Source organism: Chelonoidis abingdonii, chromosome 5 (assembly GCF_003597395.2).
Source record: "Chelonoidis abingdonii isolate Lonesome George chromosome 5, CheloAbing_2.0, whole genome shotgun sequence".
Taxonomy (NCBI): domain Eukaryota; kingdom Metazoa; phylum Chordata; order Testudines; family Testudinidae; genus Chelonoidis; species Chelonoidis abingdonii.
Genome location: NC_133773.1, coordinates 128389072 through 128413416, shown reverse-complemented (window position 1 = coordinate 128413416; position 24345 = coordinate 128389072). Strand labels below are relative to the sequence as shown.

Below are 24345 nucleotides of genomic sequence, written 5' to 3'. Positions count from 1 at the left end.
GCCAAAGAGGGAAGACAACTTCATAAAAATTCGACATACTCCCTTTCTGCAGTTTATTGTACTGCAATTCAGCAAATCCATTCACAGTGTGTGTGTAAATGTGCGCTTCAGCCTGAACCCAAGTGAAAACTCTCAAGATAGAATCATTATACAAGCGATATCTATGCTCCAGACATGTAAAGTATCCTAGAGACTGCAAGCCTCTACACTGCAAAAAGAGCCTTAAATAATCTTTTGCACCTTGAATGTGCACTTTTCCTCATGCATATCTGAGCTCTGTTCCTTGTGCAAACTGTACTGTGAATGTGTGTATGCTTATCACTTTAATTTTCATTCCTGTCTGTTGGTTGTATATCTGGGGCCCTTAGAAAAACCGTGGTGTATAATTTTGTCTGAGTTATAACTATCTCCACTGCTTCCCTCTTTCTGATGCACTTTCAGCTTATAGTTAGCAAATGATGTGGACATTGAAGCTGTTGTGCTCTGTGTTTGTAAAGAGGGGCCTCATTGTTGCTGAGAATGTGATATTCATTATGTGCTGCCCTCTAAAGAACACAAACTCTTTGGCTTGAATAACCAGGAAGTTTCTGTAATATCAAAAACAAACAAGAATTCTGAGATAAGACCCGAGTAAAACCTTGGGTAAACTTGGTAGTTAAAATGTGAAAGGTAATCAGTTGTAAACCTGCCCTGTCCTCCTGATAAACTATCTAAAGGAGTATTATAACACTGAGCAGTACTGAGACTAGCCAGGCGTTGTATTTGCTGTGAGACTCAAGTTGCATAATATAGCAAAACCCCAACTTCATTTTAAAATAGAAAACTTCTCCACTGGAAACACTGGTTTAGTTTCAGAAGAACTGGATTAGTATGAAAGTTAGGGTACTATTTTTGCTACAGTGCAGCAGCTATAATGAAATTCAGATTTTTTTTGGCTTGGTTTCAGAAAATAAAATGGAGGGAAAGCTATAGAATTTGTTAAAGCAGTATAATTATTTAGATGTTGCATTAAATCTTGGACCTGCATTGTAGAGGGTTTTTTCAAGTATTAGTGTAAAGAAGGGTCTCAGTCCTGGTTGACCAAGGAATGGGAATTTTCCAGTTGATTCCATTTGGAGCAGATCTGTGTCCCAGGATCTATACCTTTAACTCAATGTAAAGTTTCACAAATTTTAGTTCATATGGGTGTTGCAAGGTAATGCTTGCTAAAAGACACTATGAAATATAGCATAGTGTAGTTTGCACTGGTGAACACTTTATTGATGTTAAAACCTCAGGTTGACATATGGCAGCTTGTCTTTATTTTCTCTTTCACCAAAGGAAGCCAGGTGTGACAGCAATTTCAGCAATTCAAATTTGAGACTCTTAGGAGGAGAATCAAATTTTGGCCTTTCATGACATTGTGCAGTGATAAATGGGAATTTGGAGTCAGAAGAATAGATTTTGGACTCTTGTTGCTTGATAATCGGTTTTAACACATTTTATGCTTCTGGCCAAAAGCTGACTGCTTAGTAATGTGCATTCGTGTTCTAAGACTAGGGAGCAGTCTACACACAGTTTTTGAGCACAATGATTTACTGAAATCAGTACAACTTTCATGTGTGTACCCCAGCCGTTAAGCCAGGGAGTTTGGTCCAGTATTCTGTGGTAATAGTGCAGATGATGATAAATGTCAGAGTTTCAGGCTTGTCTACACTTAAAATGCTACAGCTGCAGTTGTGCTGCCGAAGCGCTTCAGTGTAGACACTCACTATAGTGACCCAAGGGTTGACTAGGTGGACCAGAAGAATTCTTCCGTCGACTTAGCACTGTCTACACCAGGGATTAGATCAGTGGATTTTTCACACCCCTAGCCAGGATCTCTTCAGTGTAGACCAGCCCTAAGAGTTTTGAGTTGAGCCAACAGGCAGTCAGGGAGCTGTTAAAATGCTAGGTTGTGTTATTGGGCCAAGACCTGAAGGCCTTACTCAGTTTATTCGATTCCTTGTTCAAGTAAGTCATTGAGGTCAGTGGGGACTTTCCTGAGCAGGAACCAAATTCGAACAGAAAACGCACAGGAGCGACCTGAGGAGGAGAAAACCTCCACACACACACACAGAGCTCCCCTCACACAGCCGCACCTGAGTTCTGTTAAGGAGCAGGGTTTCCATTCCCCCTCCGCCCTTCCAGGCTTCCCCAGTCAGCAGCTGCTCCTGAGTGCTTTTAAAGGGGGGATTCTAACTGTGGGAGGATGGACCAGAGCACAGTAGAGTAATTCAGCCTAAGGATATGTTACATTTCTGCTCTGAGGTCCACAGATGCTGGAGGGATAATGTACATCCCTTCTGGACCACTCACTTTTTCCCGTGTTTGGACCTGCACGCAACCAGCCGGGGGAAAGAGGAAATGCTGCTGTGGAGGTTGCCAACAGGCCCTCTCCTCACACACATGCAGAAAGGGGATTCCAGCATGTAGATCTCCCTGTGCAGATCTATGGGACAAGGCTGGTCCCTAAGTAAGGGCCTCAGGATTTGGCTGACCATGAACAGAGAAACTCTACAGTGTTTTTTACAAGGCTCTTGACATTTGGTTGTGGAGTCTCTACAGGTCTGTCAGAGGCAAGTTTTGTCAGCTTGTTCCATGGGTTGTGTGGTGTTTTTTTTTGTTTTTTGTTTTTTAAGCTCTCTGTATTGCCAGCTTGTAGTCCTGCTTGGTAAAACATAAATGAGGGCCTGATTCTGTGACCATTGAATTCTGCATCAGAAAACGTCCACTGACTTTCAAAGAGAACAGACTCAAGCTTTGAACAGATTACAGTATGAGCAGCTATTTAACATAAGTGGGGATCTCTTGGAAAGGATTCTAATGATCCAAACATTGTACCAAACAGAAAAAAATTAGTTTATAATACTAGTCAGCTGTGTGTTGTGCGTGGGTTTTGTTTTAGTTTTTTTGTGCCTTTTTTTTATACTCTCTGCTTTTAGTGTTTGGTTGATTCTTGGGCCTCCATAAACTCTCATTTCTCCAGAAATGTGCCTTAATATCAGGAAAAAATTCTTGTGATTTACCAATGGCTGTATTTGTTCTGTGAATCTTGTTTATTTTTATAATTCTTATCTAGATTTGACACAGCCCCCATAACTACTTGCAGTCTGAATCTGCTGAAGCAAAGTATTCTGACAAAGCAACAAATATTGTTTTGATCTACAGTAACTCTTGGCTTGAAGTCTGTGAGAGAGCGGATCAGAGGAATGTCAGTCACTGTCATATTAGCAAGATTCTCATGTCATTTTGTTTCCATCATATCAATGTCGCATGACATTAGTACCCTCTGCTGTGATTTGAAGTTAGCACAATACAACAGAGAAAGTGTTAATAATCCACCACAGGGGTCTGTAATTGAGGTGGGGCTCAGACTGCTCTCTGGCAGTCCACATACTGGAAGGCAGGAGGCCAGCCTCACCAGAACTTGGAGTATGAAAAATACTATAGCAATTTGCATAGGAACAGAAGATCAGTGAATGTGGTGGCACTCTGTGCCTCCTGCTAGAATACACTGTGGTACAATGGAGAAGCCCTGGTACATTGCGTACCCTCTAAGGAGAGTTCCCCAGAGTCTAGCAGACAAACAGGCTGATGGGGTATCAAATAGTTTTCTGAAAAGTGTTTTTTTTGTGGTGTGTTTTAGGTTTTTTTAGTTTGGAGTATGAGACTCAAGTATTAGAAATCCTCTCCCAGTGTATGTTTTAACCGTTTATTTGGAGATTGCAGTAGTTCTGAAGTAGTTGGTAATCTGATTTTTATAAACTTCTGTAAATAGCTCACTATTGCAAATGTGTTGTTACTAACCAGTACTTGAATCTGTAAAGAATCAGCACACTGGCTCAGAGCAATTTACTTCCTGAGACTGAGTCAAGAGTATGAACGGGAAGGAAAAAGCCCAATAGCAATTGAAAAGCAAGGGGGTTAAAATAGGGTGCAAAGATAAGATGAATGTGCACCTAAAGGATTTGTCTTTATGACCCTGTCTCTAATTAAAATAACTGGAATTAGGCACAGCGCTATCCACTTTCTACCTGTGTGATTTGTGTCTGTAAGAATAAAGCTTTATTCTTGTGTGTGTGGCGGGGGGAGATTAGAAGAAAAGATTTTAATCTTCCTTTGGTAGCTGGTGTTTCTGCTTTAAAACTGGTAAAAACCATATTTCTCTCTGCCTTGGAATACACGTCCTTGTGGTCAGTAAACAGCTGTCCTTTAGCACTTCATGAAAGAAGAATAAAGTTTTTAAGAAAAATTCCCCCGTTGATTGAAATAGTAATGTTAATAGACTGAGGCTGGGGATTAATGACTAATTGGGAGGAGTTGATAGCTCAAGGTGCATAAAGTAGCTGATAAAAACTGTGTTTAAAAAAAAAACAAAAAAAGAGCTTGCTATTGAGCATGATTAGGGCTAGGAGAACACTTACTGTACAAAGTGAATGCAATATTTTTTGCCAGTTTATTATGCATGAGCACACAGTTCTTCCTCCTCCCTCTCACACTCCCTCCAGACAGCAGCTTTTCATGAAAGGTGTTTTTACTGAAAACTCAGAAAGCCTCTTTCTTGCAAAATGTGGTGGAGATGGTTCCCTGGAGGCCTGGAGAAATGAGCCGCAGAGATGGAAGCCCAGAACTCCCACTAACAGGCCTAATAGCACTTCACACTACAGATAGCACTTGGGCCTCACACCACTCCATATGTGTCATTAGTCTCCTTTTGCAGAGGTAGAATCCGAAGGTCAGAGATGGAAAGGAGCAAATTTGCTGTGATTGCAAAAAAAGTTTTGTAAAAATTAGCAAATGTTGTTCACCCCCCCTTCAAAAAAAAAATTGCTACAAATATATCACTCAGCTTGTCCCGAGAAACTGGTGAGTCATGGCTGAATGTGAAGTGGTCATTCCAGGTCAGTGCTAAAACATCAGTATCAGAATTTTCATTAAGTGCCTGACTTTAGGCACTTGAAATCTATAATTAAGCACCAAATTAAGTGGCTGGATATTTTTTCCAAAGTTTCTCAGCATCCACAGATCCACTTGGCTTGGAGTTAGAGGCCTATATTTAATAATAATATTTAGGACTTTTCATCAGTAGATCTCCAGGCACTTTACCAAGGAGATCAGTATCGTTATCACCATTCTACAGATGGGAAAACTGAGGCATGGAGAAGGGAGCACGCCAGAGCCCGGAGTAGATCCCAGATCTTCTGAGTCTTGGTCACACTGAGACCTCTAGAATTAAATATCTTGACCATGGTTTACCTTTGCAGGTACTGCATAAAATCCCTTTACAATTTTCTCTTCTTCTAAGTGAATTGGCTACAGTCTCAGCTGAGCTTGCCCATCTTCAGTCAGTTGTTGCTCAGAGGCAACTCATTGGGAAGTGAGCCGTTTCAGAATCTAGCAACTGATGCTCACAGACTCTCTTGGGTGGGGAAGAGCAGAATTACCATATGGAGCAGGGGCCTCAACTGTGCCTCCATTCAGCTCTTTAGCTATTCACTGACCAAATGCATTTCATGGAGGGGAGCACTTACAAGGCTCCTCTTCCTTCCCCTCATTGCTGCTACAGTCATTACGAGATGGAAGGGGAGGAGGGCATGTCAAGTGGATGGGGCAGCAGAAGGAGATGGGGACTCCAGAAAGACCAAAGATGGGAGGAGGATTGTATTTCCGTTTCTTTTGGCTACTGGTTCAATTAAATAACACCATTATTTGGATCCAAAGCCAAAAGAAACCCAGCCATAAAACCTCTGTCCCCAAAAATATTTTGAAATCTTCCCCCTGCTGAACCACATGCACACACAACCTAGACAAAAATGAAAATAAGTCCCTGGATGTGTTTATTGATTTGTACTATGACTTCAACATAGGTATTATTTAGTAAAGAAATAAATTAGTCTTTGACTCACTTTTATTTATAGTTATGGTGGTAGGTGTGGGTCTTAAGAAGGAATTTGAAAGAGAAGGTCGTGGACTTCTTGATCAACTCAGGCTCTTCATAGGTAGGTGGGAAACCACAGAGTAGATTGTTGTATATGAAGCAGATGGCTTGTTGAGTTGGTGTCAGTGCCTGGATAAAGGGATTGGGGTTGATATAGTAGTTTGGTGTTATGGAGAAGGGATATTTAGGTCCAGAACCATAAGTTATTTAGGCTCCAGTTTTCCATTTATTTCAAATACTTTTGTGCATCTGGGTCTTTGTGATTAAGGCCACTGAAGCGAGACTTAGGAGCCTCGGGTTCTGTTCTTAGCTGTCGGCACAGTTTGCGTGTGTGACCTTAGGCAAGTCATTTGATCTCTCTGTGGCTCGGTTCCCCATCTGTAAAATGGGGATAATGCATGTTTTCGGCTACCTTTTGTTACCTTGTTTGTTTGGACTGAAAGCAGCTGGGAGCAGGGACTGTTTCATGCTGTGTGTTTGTAGAGTGCCTAGCACAATGGGCTCTGATCTGGGTTGAGGCTTCTGACCATACCATAATACCAAATAATACATTTAACTATCTATCTGAAATAATACCATGTGATCCAGTACTTCAATGTGATGGAAACACAAATCCTCCTCACAAGGAGCCGTTTAAAGTAGGATAATACCGAAGATGGAATGTGTTAATCCTGGCAAAAATGTCTGAAACATTTTTTAGTTATTCTCAAAAATGTGTAAATATTTAATTTACTGTTCATTGGAGGAAGGGGGGGAATCCTACTGTAGAATTAAACAAGTCCCATCACTCTGTACAGGAATTAATTTGCCAACCTACTGCTTGAGTGCAGCTACTTTTGGGGTTAAAAGCAGCAACCGTTTTAACAATGCAGAGCAATACCACACAACAGTTAAGGACAGAAAGTGAAGAAGAATGCTCTATCCATACAGAATTGGAGAAAACGAGGTAGGCAGAATTTCATTAATGGTTTAACCAGACCACAGTTTTGCAACTGAGTCTAACACGCAGCTCTGCCAAAGAGCCATTCCACATGTTCAAGACCACAGGTGGTCAGGACCTTAGTTTTATATCTCATCTGAAAGACAGCATCTCCAGCAGCATAGAAATGCACCATTGGTTCAGAAAGGATTTGTAAGGCCTCCTGCTGAACCGTTAACGCTATTCCCTGCACTACCGTAGGTTTTCCCAGCCAGGTTCTGAGAAGACTCAACATGTCTCAGCCTGGAGATGTGACCAAATCACAACCCAGTATGTTATTTTAAACCATTGGAAACCCAGCAGTAATCCTCAATATGATCAGAAACTGCCATTTCAGTGATTCAAGTAGGAAAGCAAATATGAAAATAATCAATTTTTTTTGTCCTGGACAAAACATTCGTTCTTGCTACTGTTGTGTTGTGTGCAGATTGGATTCCAGACCACAAGTGATTGCATCTAAGTCCCCATACATGGTACAAATACAGTTGTCAGGGAACATGGTGACAACACAGTTATCCCCCGACTTAGCTATGACACAGTTTATAGGTTTTGATCCTGTACTTACTGAGGTCAATGGTAAAGCTGCAGTTGATTTCAGAATTGCAGGATCAGGCCCCAGAGTTGTAGCATGGCTAGGACCTAACTGTGTCCTGGTAGCTGGGTCAGTCTTTGACCATCTAAAGCTTTAGCTTAGTTAAATCACTTCCACTCTGCACACATTGATTATGCTGAAACTGTGTCCTCAGTTGTATTTGTAGCGTGAGTGAGAAATAAGTGGTGGCATATGTGAATCATTGGTGAAAGCTTTGGAGGCAGTAGTGATATCTAAACATGCAGTATACCTATCCATGAGACAAAGCCTGCTGGGGGCGGGTTTCGGGTTTTTTTTTGTTTGTTTGTTTTTTTTGCTCTGATAAATCCCCTTTTGCTTAATCTCTCTGTGCCTCAGTGGCCTATAATTAAAAAATGGACAGCAATACTTCCTTCTCCCACCCTTTGTCTTGTCTATAAGATTGTAGGTTTTTGGGGGGCAAGGACTGCCACTTACTGTGTGTATGTACAATGAGGCTGTGATCTCTTGTTGGGACCGTTTGTGCTCCGCTAATACAAATAATCTGTCTATTCCTAATTGAATGGGGAGGGGAAAGAGGTTCTCTGAGAGCTCATTCTCAGCTGTCACACAGGAGTGTTTTTTAAAACTAGCAATTTCGGGGGAGTGGGCAGGGAAGTTTGCTGATGTAGAGAAAGGTTTGAAAAACTTTGGTGTGGGAAGGAAAGAGAGAGCTGACAAAATCAGGAGATCACATAGGGTAAGCAGGTGACTGAAAGCGGCAAGGGACCTTTACCTAAGGAAGTTAGTAAATATATTCAGAAGTTATAAAACAATGTACAAATGTCTGTAGATCACAGAAACGAAACAGACTTCTATTTTACTACAGGACACAGGAAGTGACCAGTCTCGGAAGGTGCATTCTCCTTACAGAATTATTAAGGGAGTTTGGAACAGAAGTTTTAAATTGAATCTGGCATTTCTGTAGCCGAATCTGTTCCAGAATTTTGGACTGATTTGTGAAAGAGGATGATTTGGTAATGTTAAAATTTGTTGTGTTTTTTTTGTTTTTGTTTTGTTGTGTTTTTTTTGTTTTTTGAGGGGTAGGACAGAGACACGCATGACTTCCTTGAACTCTCTCTTAATTTATTACGTGTTGTTAGAAACCCACTGTAATAGATACGGTTACACAAGACCATTAAAAGATCAATTCTGTTGAACTTGATGCCCTGCTGCTGGAAATGATCAAATGTTGCATTTGATCGGATTTGTGTGCATGTATGTTATTTTTAAGCCAACGAGTTCTGATAATTTAGGGTTTGTTTTCCACGTCTATTTTGAATAACTTCATGGACTTAATAAAAATAAAGAACTGACTGTATTTCCTGCTAAAGAAGTGAAACAGACATTACCATGGCATTTGAGTGCAGCAATGTGAAAACAGAAATTTGTGTAGAAAGAGAAGATCAAACAAGCTTAAAAATCTAGAGGCCAATTTAACAGAATATTTAATTTGGAGCTATAGTGATTTATTTTTTTTGAAAGAGAGAGAGAAATAAGAGACATTCTGAACACCCACTTTTTATATACAATATCAGAAAGCTTCACTTTTTAAAGCTGAGGGGTGAGAGCGAAGTTTTGCAGTAGATGGAATGTTGCAGCCTCTGTGCTATATGTGCTTTTAAAACCCATCTCCATGGTTTCTGGCGTAAGTTAAAATGGATAAAACTCAGTAAAACCCCACAGAAAGGGAAATTGGAGACTACAGACAAGCTTTTCAAACTGGGAAGCCTGGCACCTAAATCCACCCTTTGCACTGAAATAACTGGTGTGGTTTTGAAAGCTGTTGAGCAAACACAGCTTCCATTGAATTTAATGGATTCAGTACCTTTTATAAAATCAGGCTACTAATTTTAGATTGGGATTTAGATGCCTAGCCTTGAGAAGTTTGGCCTTCGGTTTTGTTAAGTATACAATGAAAATACACCAAATTTATGTATTTTATTTTATTTTGACACTATTAAATATAACTAGTAGAAAGGAGTCTAAGCCCTGAAGACACTTGCTCTGAGCTCATCCTTAAGAATAAGGAACTATGGAAGGGGCCCATTTTATATCATTACAGAAAGATAATTTTTTAATGAAAAACAATTCTTTTGTTTGGTTCTATTTTACTCCCAAAATATGATCCATGGTACACATAAAAATATGTCCCAGAAACCTTTACCATCTCCTAATATGTGTTGTGAGAGTTTTTTAAAGTGTATTTTTTAAAATTACTGAACTAAAGACAATTGATAGTTTCATAATTACAAACACTAAATTCTAATCTCCACGTAGAAGTTTCCCTCTTTATATGGAGGAGAACGTAGACTGAGGAAACAGGGCCAGGAGTTTTGAGGTGTAATGCTTATTAAAGTTTTAGTAGGTGGGAAAATTCAGTCAATAAATGCTGTTTAATGCACTGAAACTGGTGTTAGCTTTCACTAGCTGCACTGGAGAGTAGTTTTCATTTTGAAACTAGGACACTCGTAGTTGGAATGACAATTAATGCTGAGTGAATATGGTCCCAGTTGGAAGCTCATTTTTGAATAGAATGAAAACTCCCCCACCCCTAAACATTGGCTCCAGAGTGTAGTAGCTTCCGTTTCTAATTAGCAGACCAGGCAAAATTTAGCTCATTGTGTCTTTCTCCTCCTTTGGCCCAGTGGATAGCTTGGATTTCTCCATCTTGTTGTCAGGAGGCTGTTCTTTTTATTTTGCTTTGTTTTTGGTGCAGGGGGCTTTCAGGATTAAACTCATTGTTCTGGGGTATTTACAGCCAGCTGCCTGCATTAAATGAAGATTAGAGGAGCACACATTAAAAGTGCAAGGAAATTCTGAGGAACTGGGATTTGGTATCTGCATAGCTGTGAATTGAAGGGGAAAGGTTGGGGCTTTATGGTAGATTTTTCTGATGCCATGTGATCTCAAAGCAGACTCCATAAAGCATCACTAGTAAATGCCCAGGCTGGTCCTGGCTGGGAATGAAAAAGAAACAGTTGCAGCTCTCTGAATCTTTGCTGTTTCAGTAACTGCCTCAGAAACAAAACTTAAATCTAAACTTCTCCATTCAGACCTGCTGAACTTTGCACTGTTTAAATGTTTGTCTCATGACACATCCAGAGCACTCACATGTAGACATTAACTAATTGTCAAAACACCTCTCTGAGGTAGGTAAGTCTCAGTATGCGGGAGATTAACTGTTTTGGAAGGAGGTGGAGGAATTAAGGGAGAGAACGCAATAAAAATACCCCCAAACAGCCTTTAAATCTTTGCAATATTTGCCTTCATAATGATGATGTATATGTTTGAAAGATTTTATAGCGAAGTTTTAAAAAAAATCTTGCATTTCTCTCCCTCTCCTACACCTCTTGTACTACTTGTTCACTTAATTGCCTAATCTTATTGCAAGCTTCCCAAGAGCCTAGCCAGTACCCTTCGCAACAGCCCAGCTGTGTGGGCTGGTGCGGCAAGGGGAGCAAGGATGTTGTGGTTATGCTCAAGGTTTGGATGCTGGGATGCTGAGAAATTGTTACACCTCAGCAACAGGGTTCCTTAGTGGCCTTTGACAAGTATTATGTCCTGTTCCCATAAAGATCAGTGACAAGACATCCATTAACTCCAGTGGGAACAGGATCCAGTCCTTAGCCACCCTGTGCCCTAATTTCCCTACCTGTGTGGTGCGTTTAATATTTACCTACTTCATAGGGATATTGAGAAACTGAACCTGCCAGTTGTTGTAAGGCCTTCTGAGATCCTTGGGTATAAGGAGCGCAAATCAAAATACTAACGATACATGCAACGTTGTGTTGGCAGTCTCCTTTCCCCTTATGCTTAAAACATTGTGAGGACAGAAGGCTGGTTGCTGCTTTTTCTTGTATTTATGCAGTTCAGCCTGCCTGTCAGTAGCTTCTCTCAGGTGCAGCAGGATATTTAGTCTTGTTCCTCCTTGTCTCTTTGCCAGTCTAGCTTTACCCCCATAAATGTCTCAGAACTTGAGGAGAGACTCAGAATGTGCTAAGCATGTGTTGCCAGCAGCTGTTAGCCAACTTTGAAATGTATTAAAATGCAGCCTGAAACATGGCACAAAGAGTTCTAAAAAGGTAGCTCTCTATTCCCTCATCTTTAGTAGGGAGCTTCAATCCATGAGGGCTACAGGTCCCAGCGTGTAGAGCTCCATCTTGATCCCGCTGTCTTCTTCTGCATCAAGGCAGTGCATTGCATTCTGGGGCTTGTAGTTTCCATAGGCTGTTTTGAGCAACTATTTCTGCTGTCCCAGTTCAGGTAAAATGTGGGCACCTCACAACATCCTGTGTTTGCAAACACAAAATCCCATGCCTTTGCAGCATCCTGTGTGTTGATTAATAAGTCAAGGATACTTCAAACCTGTTTTTAGAAAATGCTTCTGAATCATAATTGGGATAATATCAAGGTTGGTCGCTGTCGTTTTCATTGAAGTTCTGTTTAAGGATCCCCACATTGTGAAACAAATGCAAACGCTTTTGAGCTATATAGTGCACCAGATTTTAAGAAGAACTCCGCAGTCACTGTGGCCCACTGCTTTTAAGAGAAAAACACAGAGCCCAAATCCTGCCCTCAATTCTGGACGTGCAATAGCCATCGAAGGCCTGTGTTTAAGGGTAGATTTTAAATACTCCCAATTTGTTAGATGTATCTCGTTTAGTATAATGAGACATGTTTGTCTTGCCACCTTATGAGAAAGGAGAGTAAATCTGAGCCAGAGTATGTCTGTAACTATTTTATATGTGTTATTTTATTTCTTCTTCTGACTCGGTATCTCAGTTAGGTGATTTAAGAAAACACTCCATTAAAAACAAAATACTGTAGAATCCTGATGAATCCTGTTTTCTACTTGGTTGATGAAACAGAAAACTAATTGCTAGTAGTAAATCCATTCAAACGAGGATAGGAGGGAGGGAGAAAAGTTAATATTACTCCTTGAATGCCATTTAATCTCTGAAACCTTTCATGCAGATGTAAATTAGGATTTGCACTACAGAGAGTCAACAGTGGCTCAATAGATGAGGCAGATTTGTAACATCTGCTTTTCCATCCCAGAAGTCCTTCAAAGTCAGTATGACTGTATCCAGTCCAAACACTACTGATTTTTTTCCATCGATCCAAGTTTATAAAGAAAACAACATACAAATGAAACAAAATCTGCTTATTATTTTTAATTAAGTCTTTACTAAGAGGACTAACATTTTTCTAAATACAGTTGTGGTCATATGATGGCAGTTAATCTGTTTGCTTTGTTTTAGTAAAAGAACATTAACTTCTTAGGAAGAAACCCAGGTCAGTAACAGTTCCAGAGTATGGAGGCTCCCATTGTGATAAACTATTTTATACTGCAGTTGGTTCTCACTATTATTTTGAAATGCATTTAAAGCTTTTTAAAAACAAAAAGCCACAAACTACTGCTGAAAGATGAAATTGCGTCTTCAAAAGACTAAGGTCACCTGTTTGCAAACTTGGTTTCCTAAAGTCAGGCCCCTCAATTGCTGTTTAGCCACCTATACATCTGACCTGATTTTTTCAACAGTGTGTGGAGCACCCAGGAGTTCCCGTTGACTTCGGGCAGGCAGCTGGGTGCCCATTGTTTCTGTGAATCAGGCCACTTCAGTGTTGTACTTAGATGCCTGTGATTTTTCAGGAATGTTGGGCAACCCCAATCCCTATTCTTGTTGCCTGTGAAAATCAGACCACATACCTGGATTTAGGTGAATAACTTAGGCAACCAGTTTTGTGAATTTTGGCCTTTTGTCATTTCAAGAATTTGTCTTCTTTCATCTGATCTCAGTCTTGTTTTTAAAGGTTTAAAATAGACTGCAGAATAGTACTGAGAGGTGGCACCCTTTTGTTATTAAAGAAGCAGAGAGTTTTTTGCCCTAGTAGTTTCTGAACGCCTGAACAATTACTGATCATTGTTTCTTCCAAAGAAGCTAATGCAAACACCTACCTAGTGAAACATCCCAGATGGCATTGTTATCTGAAAGGAAAGACACTGTTTTTCTTGGGCCATCACTGGTTACAGCCTGACACTGTGGAAAAATGATCCATGAAGGTCGAGAACTGTGCATTTGACTTTTTTCCTCCATTTGTCAAAGATCTTACACAGAAAGCAACAGAATTGGTTTTGCCTGACCACACTGATTATTTGATTCCTAACACATGTTGGCACATTTATGTAGCCATTATATTAAGTCTGTAATGGCATTTTCAACAAGGCACTGCTGCTTCATTGGCATTATAATATCAAATTTATGTAATGTGATCTCTGCAAAGCAGTATAAATATCTCAGGTCAGTGATCGTCTATCTGAGCCACAGGAGCAGAGAGCATTGAGCAAAAGGACTGGAGTTGTTAGCATCACTGCAGCCAGAAGCAGAGGGGGGAGATTTTGCATTATGTAAAATTGGAGAGCACTGCAGAATAATCTCGTCATGCTAGCCTGACATTGTTTGGTGACATTTCATCAACATTTGATGTTTGCTGCCCTGGATCAACTCCCCCACTCATTGCAAGGGTCATTCCCTTGACCTTCTCTTTTACTGACAAAATGTGCTTTATAAACAAGCAATCCCACGATCTTAATTGTAACCCGTTGCTCTCCCTCCCATCTCCCTCCCCTCTGTTTTTGTGTTACCATTTTTAATGGGATGTCTGGATGTAGATTGGGAGCTGCTTGGTGCAGGATCTGTTTCTTCTTTGTGTTCTGTGACATGCCTAACACACTTCACTCACCCACGAAGAAACATAATCATTCAGTATCTCCACGCTAACATGGCAATGCAGTGTTCACGTCGCTCTGTATCTGTGATTGATGAGAACCTTGGATGTCCTTGCTTTGGGGAGTGTGGCTAGATCTTGACATACGCAGGTAGTGAGGGGGTTTATGATGGAGGAAGGAAGAATAACAGGAGCAGAATCAGGTAGCACAAGAGTTTACCTGGTTCTGTTCTATCCGACTCTGATTTTGATGCTTCTGTAACTTCCTTGACTTCATGGAGTTACTCCTGACTTCCTTTGCTGGGAGATTGGAATTGGAATCTGGTCCCATGGACTTAGTGCTCAGCTGTATCTGTTAGCTTCTGCCCTTAGCTGGGTGGGAAGAGAGTCAGAGCTATTTGAGACTTCCTGATCCTGGAGCTTGCCAGAGCTGCTCTAAATTTTTTCAGTAGAGTTATGGCCCTTGCGGGACCAGCTGCGAGCTGGGGATGGCTGGAACATGGTGGTTCATTTGGCCACGTCCCCTTCCTGGAACTACCCTATATGCCCTAAATGCTGGGGAAGGCAGAGGATCTGGCTATATCAGCTCTATGTCACCACCTGGCAAAATCTGCTGTGACGCAGAGGGCTGAGTGGGCCTCAGAGCTCTGGTCTCATTGCTCCACAGAGTCATCTGTATAATTTTGAGCTCAATTCCCGTGGAGTGATCATAAATTAACTTTACCAGGAGAACATACCTTGCATAGTTTGTATTCTAGGTGAAAGGTGGTTGGAACAGGTTAGCTCCCCTGCAGGTAACAAGGTGTGTTCTTCACAATACTGAATTAATCAAACACTTTGATAAGATTGCGGAGTGACTATCTTTTTGTGTGGGGCTCCATGTGCAGTATGAAATACATGCACCTTAAATAGAAAGGAGGTGCAGATGGCAACAGGACTGATAATTCCATAATGTTACTTCCTTGACTTCAGTGGAGTTTCAGCAGGAATAAATTAAGTTCAACCTATGTAGCTTTCCCCCCAAGACATAAATAGCTTTCTGTCAGTATAATGAGAAAAAACACAGGAAATGGTAGAACTCAGCATGCCTTCTATTCAGAATTATTTTTAACCTGTGTCTTCTAGAACAAAAATTTCCTCCAACCTTTGATTCACAAGTAGATGTTTGAATGAGGGAAGCAAAGATGCTTGAAGTGAAGGTTGAAAGTGTGCCCTATGGTACCTGGATATTTTGCCACATAGAAGTTATATATTGAGTCAGTGAGTGCTGTGGAAATATAATTATGACCCCTATTAACCCTTGCATGGAAGTCACGAGAAGGGAAGTCAGATATCAAGTCTGATGGAATAAACTGATTACTCAACAAAGTAAGGATGGTCTGGTGGGTAAGAAACTGGGCTGAGATGCAAGGGATCCGTCTTCTACTCCCATCTGTGCCGTAGGCTTCCTGTATGACCCTGGGGAAATTATTTAATCTCTCTATGCCTTAGTTTCTCTGCCTGTAAAATAGGGATAATACTTCTTTACCTCACAGGGATGTGATGAGGTTAAATTCATTGCTAGTTTTGGGGTGATGAGATTCTGTGAAGATATGGGGCATCTAAGTATATACGAACACATTTCCTTACTTCAGGCTTCACACTATTGGCCAAGTACTATATGGGTGTAATCATCTTCCTCTAGAAACAGGACACCACACTCAATAGGCAGATAGTCTGATGCAGTATTTTACTCCCATGTTCCTACCTAACATGCTGTCACAACAGATTTGTCATGATAAAATATAGTTGCTGAATTATGTAGTACAGAGTTTCTGTCTGTAGAATTAAAATGAAGTAAGGGATAGATATAATGTTATTACCGCTGTGCTCATTAAAATCTTGCATGTTACCTGCCCAGTTTTCAAAGAGTAAAATATCTATTGGAAAGTAAAATAGCAGAATCACCTAGTCCCTTGTTACTTAGGAACAATAAAATGATCCTGTAAAACATCGTTGTCGGGTTCAGAGGTTTAGGTGCATGATAAGAGCAATACATATAGAGAGAGACACAATTCTAACTGTACTGCTGCAGTTAAAAAACGACTGCATGAGTTAAAAAAAAAAAAAATTGTTTCCAGGTTCATCCCAAAATGAGTTTTGATGCCTAAGAGGAGCAGACATCTGATGGAAATACTGACATACTTAAACATTGGAACTAAAAACCATACAGAAAGTGAATTATTGCTATGGGTGAGCCAAGCAAATAGGGAGATATGAAGTATCTTATAAGTGAATGCACACACAGTCATTTGGAAGAGCTAAGCCAGTTGCTTTTTATTGTAGAAGACATTTCTTTATTAGCTCTTGGGGCATATCTTTTTTTCAAATTCTAACCAGTCTGAAAATTGCATCTTTTCTCTAACAAGTTTGCTGCAAGGTCTTTCGAGCAGTGACATGCATTACTACAAGAGCTGATCTTCATTAGAAGTGCCTCTTGGTAATTCTCTGCTCATTACTGCTTTGGATAAACTAATAAATGGTTGAATTTTAGTCATATCATGGGAGTCCAAAACCTAAATTACCTCCTCCTTTGTAAGAACCCATTAAAGCTTCATACTCATTAATTCTAGCACTGTTGGCAAGTGCCGTAGTCAGCTCCCATAACCCTTGTGATCATTTATAACTCTGAAAGTACTTGTTTGTAACTGTCAATGGATTTTGAAGAGACAGTGTTAGGTCATTTAGGTCCCAAATTAAGGTGGTGTTTTTTCTTTTGGGGATGGGGAGGAGTTTTATGATTTAGTTGTAACAGAAATAGTTCATGAACATTTTTTGAAAGAAAGGGCATTGAAAACGGTATTCTCCATTGAAAATGGAGTGGGGATGGTCTTGTGGTTAAGGCAGTGGCCTGGGGCTAAGGAGATCTGAATTAATTTTCTAGCTGTGCCCATAAACTTCCCCTTAGACTGTGGGCAAGTCACTCTGAGAGTCGTAGCGTTTAAGGCCAGAAGAGATCACCAGATCATCTATTCAGTCTGACATCCTGTATATCATAGGCCACCAACACCTCCCGGCAGCCGCACGCTAAACCCAGCTGTGCCTCAGTGCTTCATCTGTGAAATACTTCCAGTCTCCCATGCTTGTCTTTTCTCGTTTCAGGTATAAGTTCTTTGCGGCAGGGATTGTCCCTCTTACTGTGTCAGGCTGCAGTCACTATTGGGACCTCCAGGCCCTACCACTACAAATAAACAACAATAGTAACAGATGTTGCAAGACTAGAGAGCCTGGAAGTGAAACTAATGATTATTTTGACAGTTCCCAAAGTTGTGCTAGGCAGGCACTTCACAGGAGAGAAGACCAAGGAAAGTGCCTACAGTGGCATGTAGCCGATCTGCGACTGCCAGTAGTAAATATCTCTAACGATGGACACTAGATGGGGAAGCCTCTGAGGGTATGGCTACACTTGCAGCTATACAACGCTGCCACGGGAGCGCTCCCGCAGCAGCGCTTTGAAGTGCAAGTGTGGTTGCAGCGCCGGCGCTGGGAGAGAGCTCTCCCGGTGCTGCAGGTACTCCACCTCCCCGTGGGGATTAGCTTGCAGTGTAAAGCACTGCTTACACCGGCGCTTTACAGCGCTGTAACTTGCTGCGCTCAGGGGTGTGTTTTTTTCACACTCCTGAGTGAGAAAGTTGCAGCGGTGTAAAGCGCCAGTGTAGCCAAGGCCTGAGTTACTACAAAGAATTCTTTGCCAAGTGGCTGTCTGGTGGTGTTGGCCACATGCTCAGAGTGTCACTGATGACCGTATTTAGTGTCAGGGAAAGGTACTTTCACCCAGGTCAGATTGACAGAGACTACCCGGGGAAGGGGTTGGTTTCACCTTCCTTGGCAGCATGGGGCATGGCTCACTTGCAGGTTTAAACTACTGTAAATGGTGGATTCTCTGTAACTTGAAGGCTTTAAACCAGCTCAGCCAGAGGTTAGGGATCAAATGCTGGAGTGGGTGGGTGAGGTTCTGTGGCCTGTCCAGGACATCGGATTAGATGATCATGATTCTCTCTTCTGGCCTTAAAGTCTGAGTCTATAAGTAAACTAGAAAAGAAGCCTAGAAAAACTGACCTGTCTATTTTCAATTGTCCATATGGATTAAAATGTGTATAGACACATTGTGTATAGGTAAACAGATAGATATAGCTAAGTAACTCAGTTGAGATCCAGTCGAGCAGCATTGCATGGGGAAGGGCAAGGTATCATCCTAACAACCCTCATCAAAACAAAGCTGTCAGAAATGACAGATTGACAGTGCTGTGGCCAAAGCAGAGACCTCAGACCCCAGCTGTTGCCAGTCTAGAGCGTAGAGTAAATGTGTCCTTTATTACAGTAACCCCAAAATGACTTTTGTAAAAGGAGTTTGTCATGAAACAGTTTTATTATCACTTCAAAAGGGAGGCTTATTTTTAAATGGCTATTCCATTCAGTGCAGTTTGTATTTGTCTGGGCTTGTTCCTGTTTGGTGAATTTATGATATAAAAGCCAAAATATACAAGTCTTGATCACTTGGCAAACAACTTGGGTAAAACCATGTATTTTATATGGATGAATTGTGCAGCTGCATGGGGTTTGTTTTCTAATGGATTAAATTAGAAAGAACTTCCATCAAGGTCAATAGACAAAGAACAGTACTCAGGCTTGCAAGTGTGAAGCTATATGGGGGGTCCTTACATTGTAGGCCAGAAGTTCGTGCTATTGAAGTAATACTCAAGTTGTGCAAACCAGCAAAACCAAGGAAATTCATAGTTAAAATGGAAAAGCCATCTTTAACTGGCTAGCAGTATTCCTTGTCTCAGCTGTGTTCTTCCCAGGGATCTCCCAGGTCTGGTGACAGTGAGTAGTTTTCCCACAAAACTGTTGTTCAGTGGGAAACTGGGTTTTTGAAAAAATGAAAATTTTCATGCAATATTTGTAATTTCTGCAGAAACTTAGTTTTTTCATCAAAAAACTGAACACCTGACAACTGAAATATTTCAGTTTGTGAATGTTGCTGCAGTGCCTCTTGGGGATTCTAGTTTGGTTGCCTCATGTTCACATTTTCCTCTGTGGCCAGGCTTCCAGCCAGATGACATCTCCCGTGAGGGGCTATGGCCAATGACTCTCATTATGTACCATCTCTCGCTCCAAGAGTGGAGACGATGGTGCATCATGGATATGTAGTCGAGCACGAAGCCTATAAAGAAGAATGGGAACATGGGGCACCTGACCTACAACTTCCATAAAACAACTGAGCAGCACTTACAAATTTAAGTATTTAAGTTTATGGCGGAAATATTTTGGTATTCCAATTTCCGCTGAACATAAAAAATATCCAGGGGAGGCCAATTTTTTGACCAGCTCAAATCATAACACTTAATTGCCACAGGACAACAACCTAAACCTAAAGATACAGGCCCAGATCTTCAGCTAGTGTCAACTGGTTTAGCTGCATTGAGTATACCAGCTGAGGATCTGATCCACTGATGTCCAATTACAAATCCAGACCTGAACTTCCTCAGATTGGGACAAGGATCTGAAGCTGAGCCAATTTTAAGGTGTATTTGAATCATAGGTTTGGACCCATCTTCTTTGAATGATGGAGGGTGAAATCCTGGTTCCATTGAAGTCAATGGGAGTGTTTGCATTTGACATCAGCAGGGCCAGGGTTTCACCTCTGTTTGAAGTAAATAGTTACACCAGTGTAAAATCAATGCCAGTGCAAAATCAGCCCCTGGAGTTGCAGTCTCAATGTATATGTATAACTGTTTGATGGAAGTTAAACAAACAGCTTACATATGAGAAACATCTAGGCTTTAAACTTCTTTTCTTTTGTCCCCATCTCATGAAATTAAACGCTACAGCATTCTACTACAGTAACTGCCCAATATGCTGCAGCATTGTTGCTACAAGCTCTTGTGTTTTGGAACATCATGATTGAATATGATGCCTCGAGCTTTGTCTCTAGCCTTAGGTTTATTTTGTCTGTGTGGCTCCTGACTGGCTGGATAGATCAAATCCGTTTTGAATGCAGTGGCTATTTCAGAGCTACTGAATGGGTTGGTTAACTTTAAAAACTCCTCCTGCCCCTTGTGCTCTGTCCAGCCTTCTCTCCTGGTGTCTCCTTCACCCATTCTCTGTGCACCATCACACCACCTCATATTTCTGAAACACAGTATTCATTAAGGTCCATGTGTTCCATGGAGCATGCCAGTGGTACTAACCATATGCCAGTCTGTGTGTGTTCTAGATTTGTAAAGTATGACCACGGTAAGGGCCAAATCCTTAGTCACATGAGTGTCCCCATTGAAGTATGGGCAGAGACTCTCAGGGGATTAGGATTTGGACTGTGGACCATGAGCACTTCAAGTCAGGGACTTATTTGTTTGCCCCAGCCCACCCAGCATGCAGCAGCATATGTGGTTATGACTCCACATAAGAATATAGCCTCACTGACCTGCATTTTATAGGCTATCCCACATTTTGGCCATTTTTCTCGCTTTTTCCTGCCTCAAGAAGGAGTGGAGACGGCCTCTGTAGCCCTGCCAGAAACCAAGCTGTACAATGACGCTGTGTGTGCATGACTGCGATTCTAGTGATTTTTATTTATTTTATTTTTTTTGCCTTCCTGCTTGCTAGGGGATCAGGAGGAGGGCAACACTTAATTCTGACAGGCAACAGGAATGGGAAGCTCTGGGACAAGGAGAACAGCAGGAATAGAACTTAGATAACTTATTGTGGAGATGCCCCCATGTTTCCCCTTCCCAGAGGGGAATAGACGCGTAATGGTTTATAAAGTGTTTTGAAGTGAAAGACCATACTTTAGCACAAGGGGTGAAGTCTTTCCCCTCCTGCAGAGCTTTGACATTGACTGCACTGGGGCCAGGATTTCACCCTAGATATTAACCTTGAGTTATCCATTTGACATAACATACACAAATAAGGGAGCAAAAATCATCCTCCCTCCTTTACTATTTCTCTTTTCTTAAAAAAAACAAAAACAAATGAACAAACAAAAAACCGCCTGAATTTAAAATTGGCCAAAATAACATGTTGTTTAATTGAAGAACGAGAAAGAAAGCCCCAGGCCTGATACCTAAGGTAGTGAGCTTCAGCTTACAGAAAATGTCTGTAGTTGAATTACAGACCTCAAAAAAACAGAAGGCTTTGTAGTGGCAATGCTGACACAACTGCCAAAAAACAAAACAAAAAAACCAAACAAACGCAGAAGGCCCAATCCTGCCTAGTCCTGCTTCAGTCCTGTTGACCTTTGACATATTGCAATGTGAGGCTCTAGGGTACAAGTTGTAAACCTGGTGGTGGTAATTCAGAGCCATTTATTTCACTGACAGCACCTACTGTTTTCATACTGCAACTTTGCTTGAATTTCATTCACTTCATTGACTCTACTCACAGTGAGTAAAGCAAGCAGGGTATGGTGCCAAGTCAGTACCTCTAAGTGATCTATTATTAAAGTACTGGCAGCCCTCAACACATTTGAGTTACGACAAACAGCACTTGGGACGTTTATAAATTGTCATCGTGTTTCGACTTTACGATGTTGGTTTTGACTTTACAATGCTTGATCCAACGTTTTTCCTATGGGAAATTCGCGTTATGACATTTTCGACTTAAGACACAATTTTCAGGAACCAATTGTGTTGTAAGTCCGAGGACTGCCTGTACTTGGTCCGAGGACTGCCTGTACCTGTACGCTGCTGAATGATGTTATCTGACTAACATTAACTATTGCTTGTCACCAATAATGGCATTTCTGCAGTTTTCATCTCTTGGCTTCTATGTGCATGAGATTAGCAAGGATATAGCTGCCATGGCTGCTGTCATCAGTCATGCCAGGCTCTTGGATCAGTGTTTGATACCTGCTTTATTTAATTATTTATTTTCTTCTCCATCATAGAATATCTGGGGACTGAGACTGCCTTTCTGGAGGAATTGGTGTTTGGAAGTGGAGATACCATTGAACTTTCCTGTAACACCCAGGGCTCTTCTATGTCAGTTTTCTGGTTCAAAGATGGCATTGGGATTGCAGCGACCAACAGAACTCATATTGGACAAAAACTGTTGAAGATCATTAATGTGTCATATGACGACTCTGGGCTATACAGTTGCAAGCCACGGCATTCCAGTGAGGTTCTGGGTAACTTTACAGTCAGAGTAACAGGTGAGTGCTGTAATGCACATTTTTTTGTGTTTTGTTTTATTCTTGCTTCTACAGATGGCCAACACAGCTGGTGTTCTGCGGGCATCTACATGAACTTTCTATTTTTAGCAGAGTCAAAGTAGGCAAAAGTAGAAACCATTTTTCTGTAATAAGTGTTAGATTCTAGAGATTTATGTCATGGGAGCTTTGGAAATGCTGTTATACAAATTAAAACCAAAATCCCCTTGAATGCTTATAGATATTTAATTCACAGTACTTGGTAAAGTTCCTTAAATGATACACACCCCTTTGAGGTATTTTGTGGATGTGTAAACTGAGGATCACTGAGGTTAAGTGACTTGTTTTCAGGGTCACAGGGCAAGTTAGTGGCAAAGTCAGGAATAGAACTCAGGAGTCCTGGCTACTAATCCCCAGTTCTAGTGAATAGACAGTACTTCCTCCCTAACCACATGACGTAATTTGCAGATTCATTTTAGAAATATCATTTTTGTACACAATCTATTTGGGAATCTGGTACTTAATCTTAGAACATGAAATTTATTACCACATCCTTCTTGCGCTAATGTTGGCACACAGGGTGGAAACACAGACTTTCACGGATTCTAAAGTTATAAGGGACATTGAGATAATCTAATCTTACCTCCTGTATAGTACAGGCCATAGAACTTCCCCAAAATAATTCCAAGAGCAGATCTTTTAGAAAAACATCCAATCTTGATTCTGAAAATTGCCAGTGATGGAGAATCCACCACAACCCTCGGTAAATTGTTCCAGTGGTTAATTACTCTCACTGTTAAAAATGTACATCTGATTCCGTCTGGCCCCTTCCATCTCTCTGTCATTAACTGCTGCTTCCATCTGCTCTGTGGTGTTATGATGGACTGTTTTGCCCTTCCCGCTAAGGGTTCTTCATAACATTTCTCTTGGGCACCTTCATTTCCTCACACCAGTTGGTTTCCACTTGACAGCTTTAGGTGGAGTCTGTGTGTTGACATCCAGTGTGCGTGCCCCCAATATGTGCAGTGTCCACTTCTCATTCTAGTGGAAATGAACTCCTGGTTTTCAATGGCATTAAATGGAACATATCAAAACTTTCAAACAAATATATATCAATGAAACAGCTCCTGTCATTTGCCTGACCTTTTTAGCATGATTAAGATAATTAGGGCTAGATGACCATAAACTGCTCCAAACATATAGATTACTGAACTCCAGGGTGCCAGAATGTCTCAGTTTCTGACAAGTAATTAGTAGATAATTAGCTAAGAACACTCATCATTATTGAAAACTGCTGGACAGGTGAGGTGGTTGGATAAACATCAGTGTCATTAGTTGATAATAATGCTGATTAAATAGATTTAGGCAGTGGTTTTCAAACTTTTGTACTGGTGACCTCTTTTCATAAAGCAAGCCTCTGAGTGTGACCACCTTATAAATTAAAAACACATTTTGTACATTTAATGCCACTATAAATGCTGGAGGCAAAGCAACGTCTGGGGGTGGAGGTAACATCTCGTGACCCCCCATGAAATAACCTCATGACCCTCTGGGGCTCATGACCCCCAGTTTGAGAACCCCTGGATTAATGCCTGATTTTCAAAGTATCTACTGATTTTTGGGGTCACCTAGGTTCAAAGTGCCCGTATCTCCATTTGCTTCCTTTGGAGTTGAGTGCTAAGCATTTCAGTAAACTAGACCCTGGGCCCAGATCCTCCAAGGTATTTAGGTGCCTAAAATACCTTTTGAGGAGATTGGCCTGGGTGTCTCAAATTGGACACACAAAAATGGATGCACCCACTTCTGAAAATTTGTCCCTAACCTTTTACTCTTCCTCCTGCACCTGAGGTGATAACCAAACAGATGTAGTCTGGAGACAC

General features: G+C 41.1%; 1 protein-coding gene across 5 annotated transcripts in view; it reads left to right on the top strand.

Moving 5' to 3' along the window:
* The window catches only part of FGFR3 (fibroblast growth factor receptor 3), a 75817-nt gene that overhangs the window by 7897 nt on the left and 43575 nt on the right, over positions 1-24345 (top strand). For 4 of the 5 annotated variants that reach the window (XM_032767911.2, XM_032767910.2, XM_032767908.2 and 1 more), the window contains exon 3: positions 22205-22468. The exons of the other annotated variant lie outside the window; for it this stretch is intronic. In XM_032767911.2, coding sequence (XP_032623802.1) covers positions 22205-22468 — 264 coding nt within the window. The remainder of the gene's footprint in view (positions 1-22204; positions 22469-24345) is intronic. 5 annotated transcript variants of the gene reach the window in all.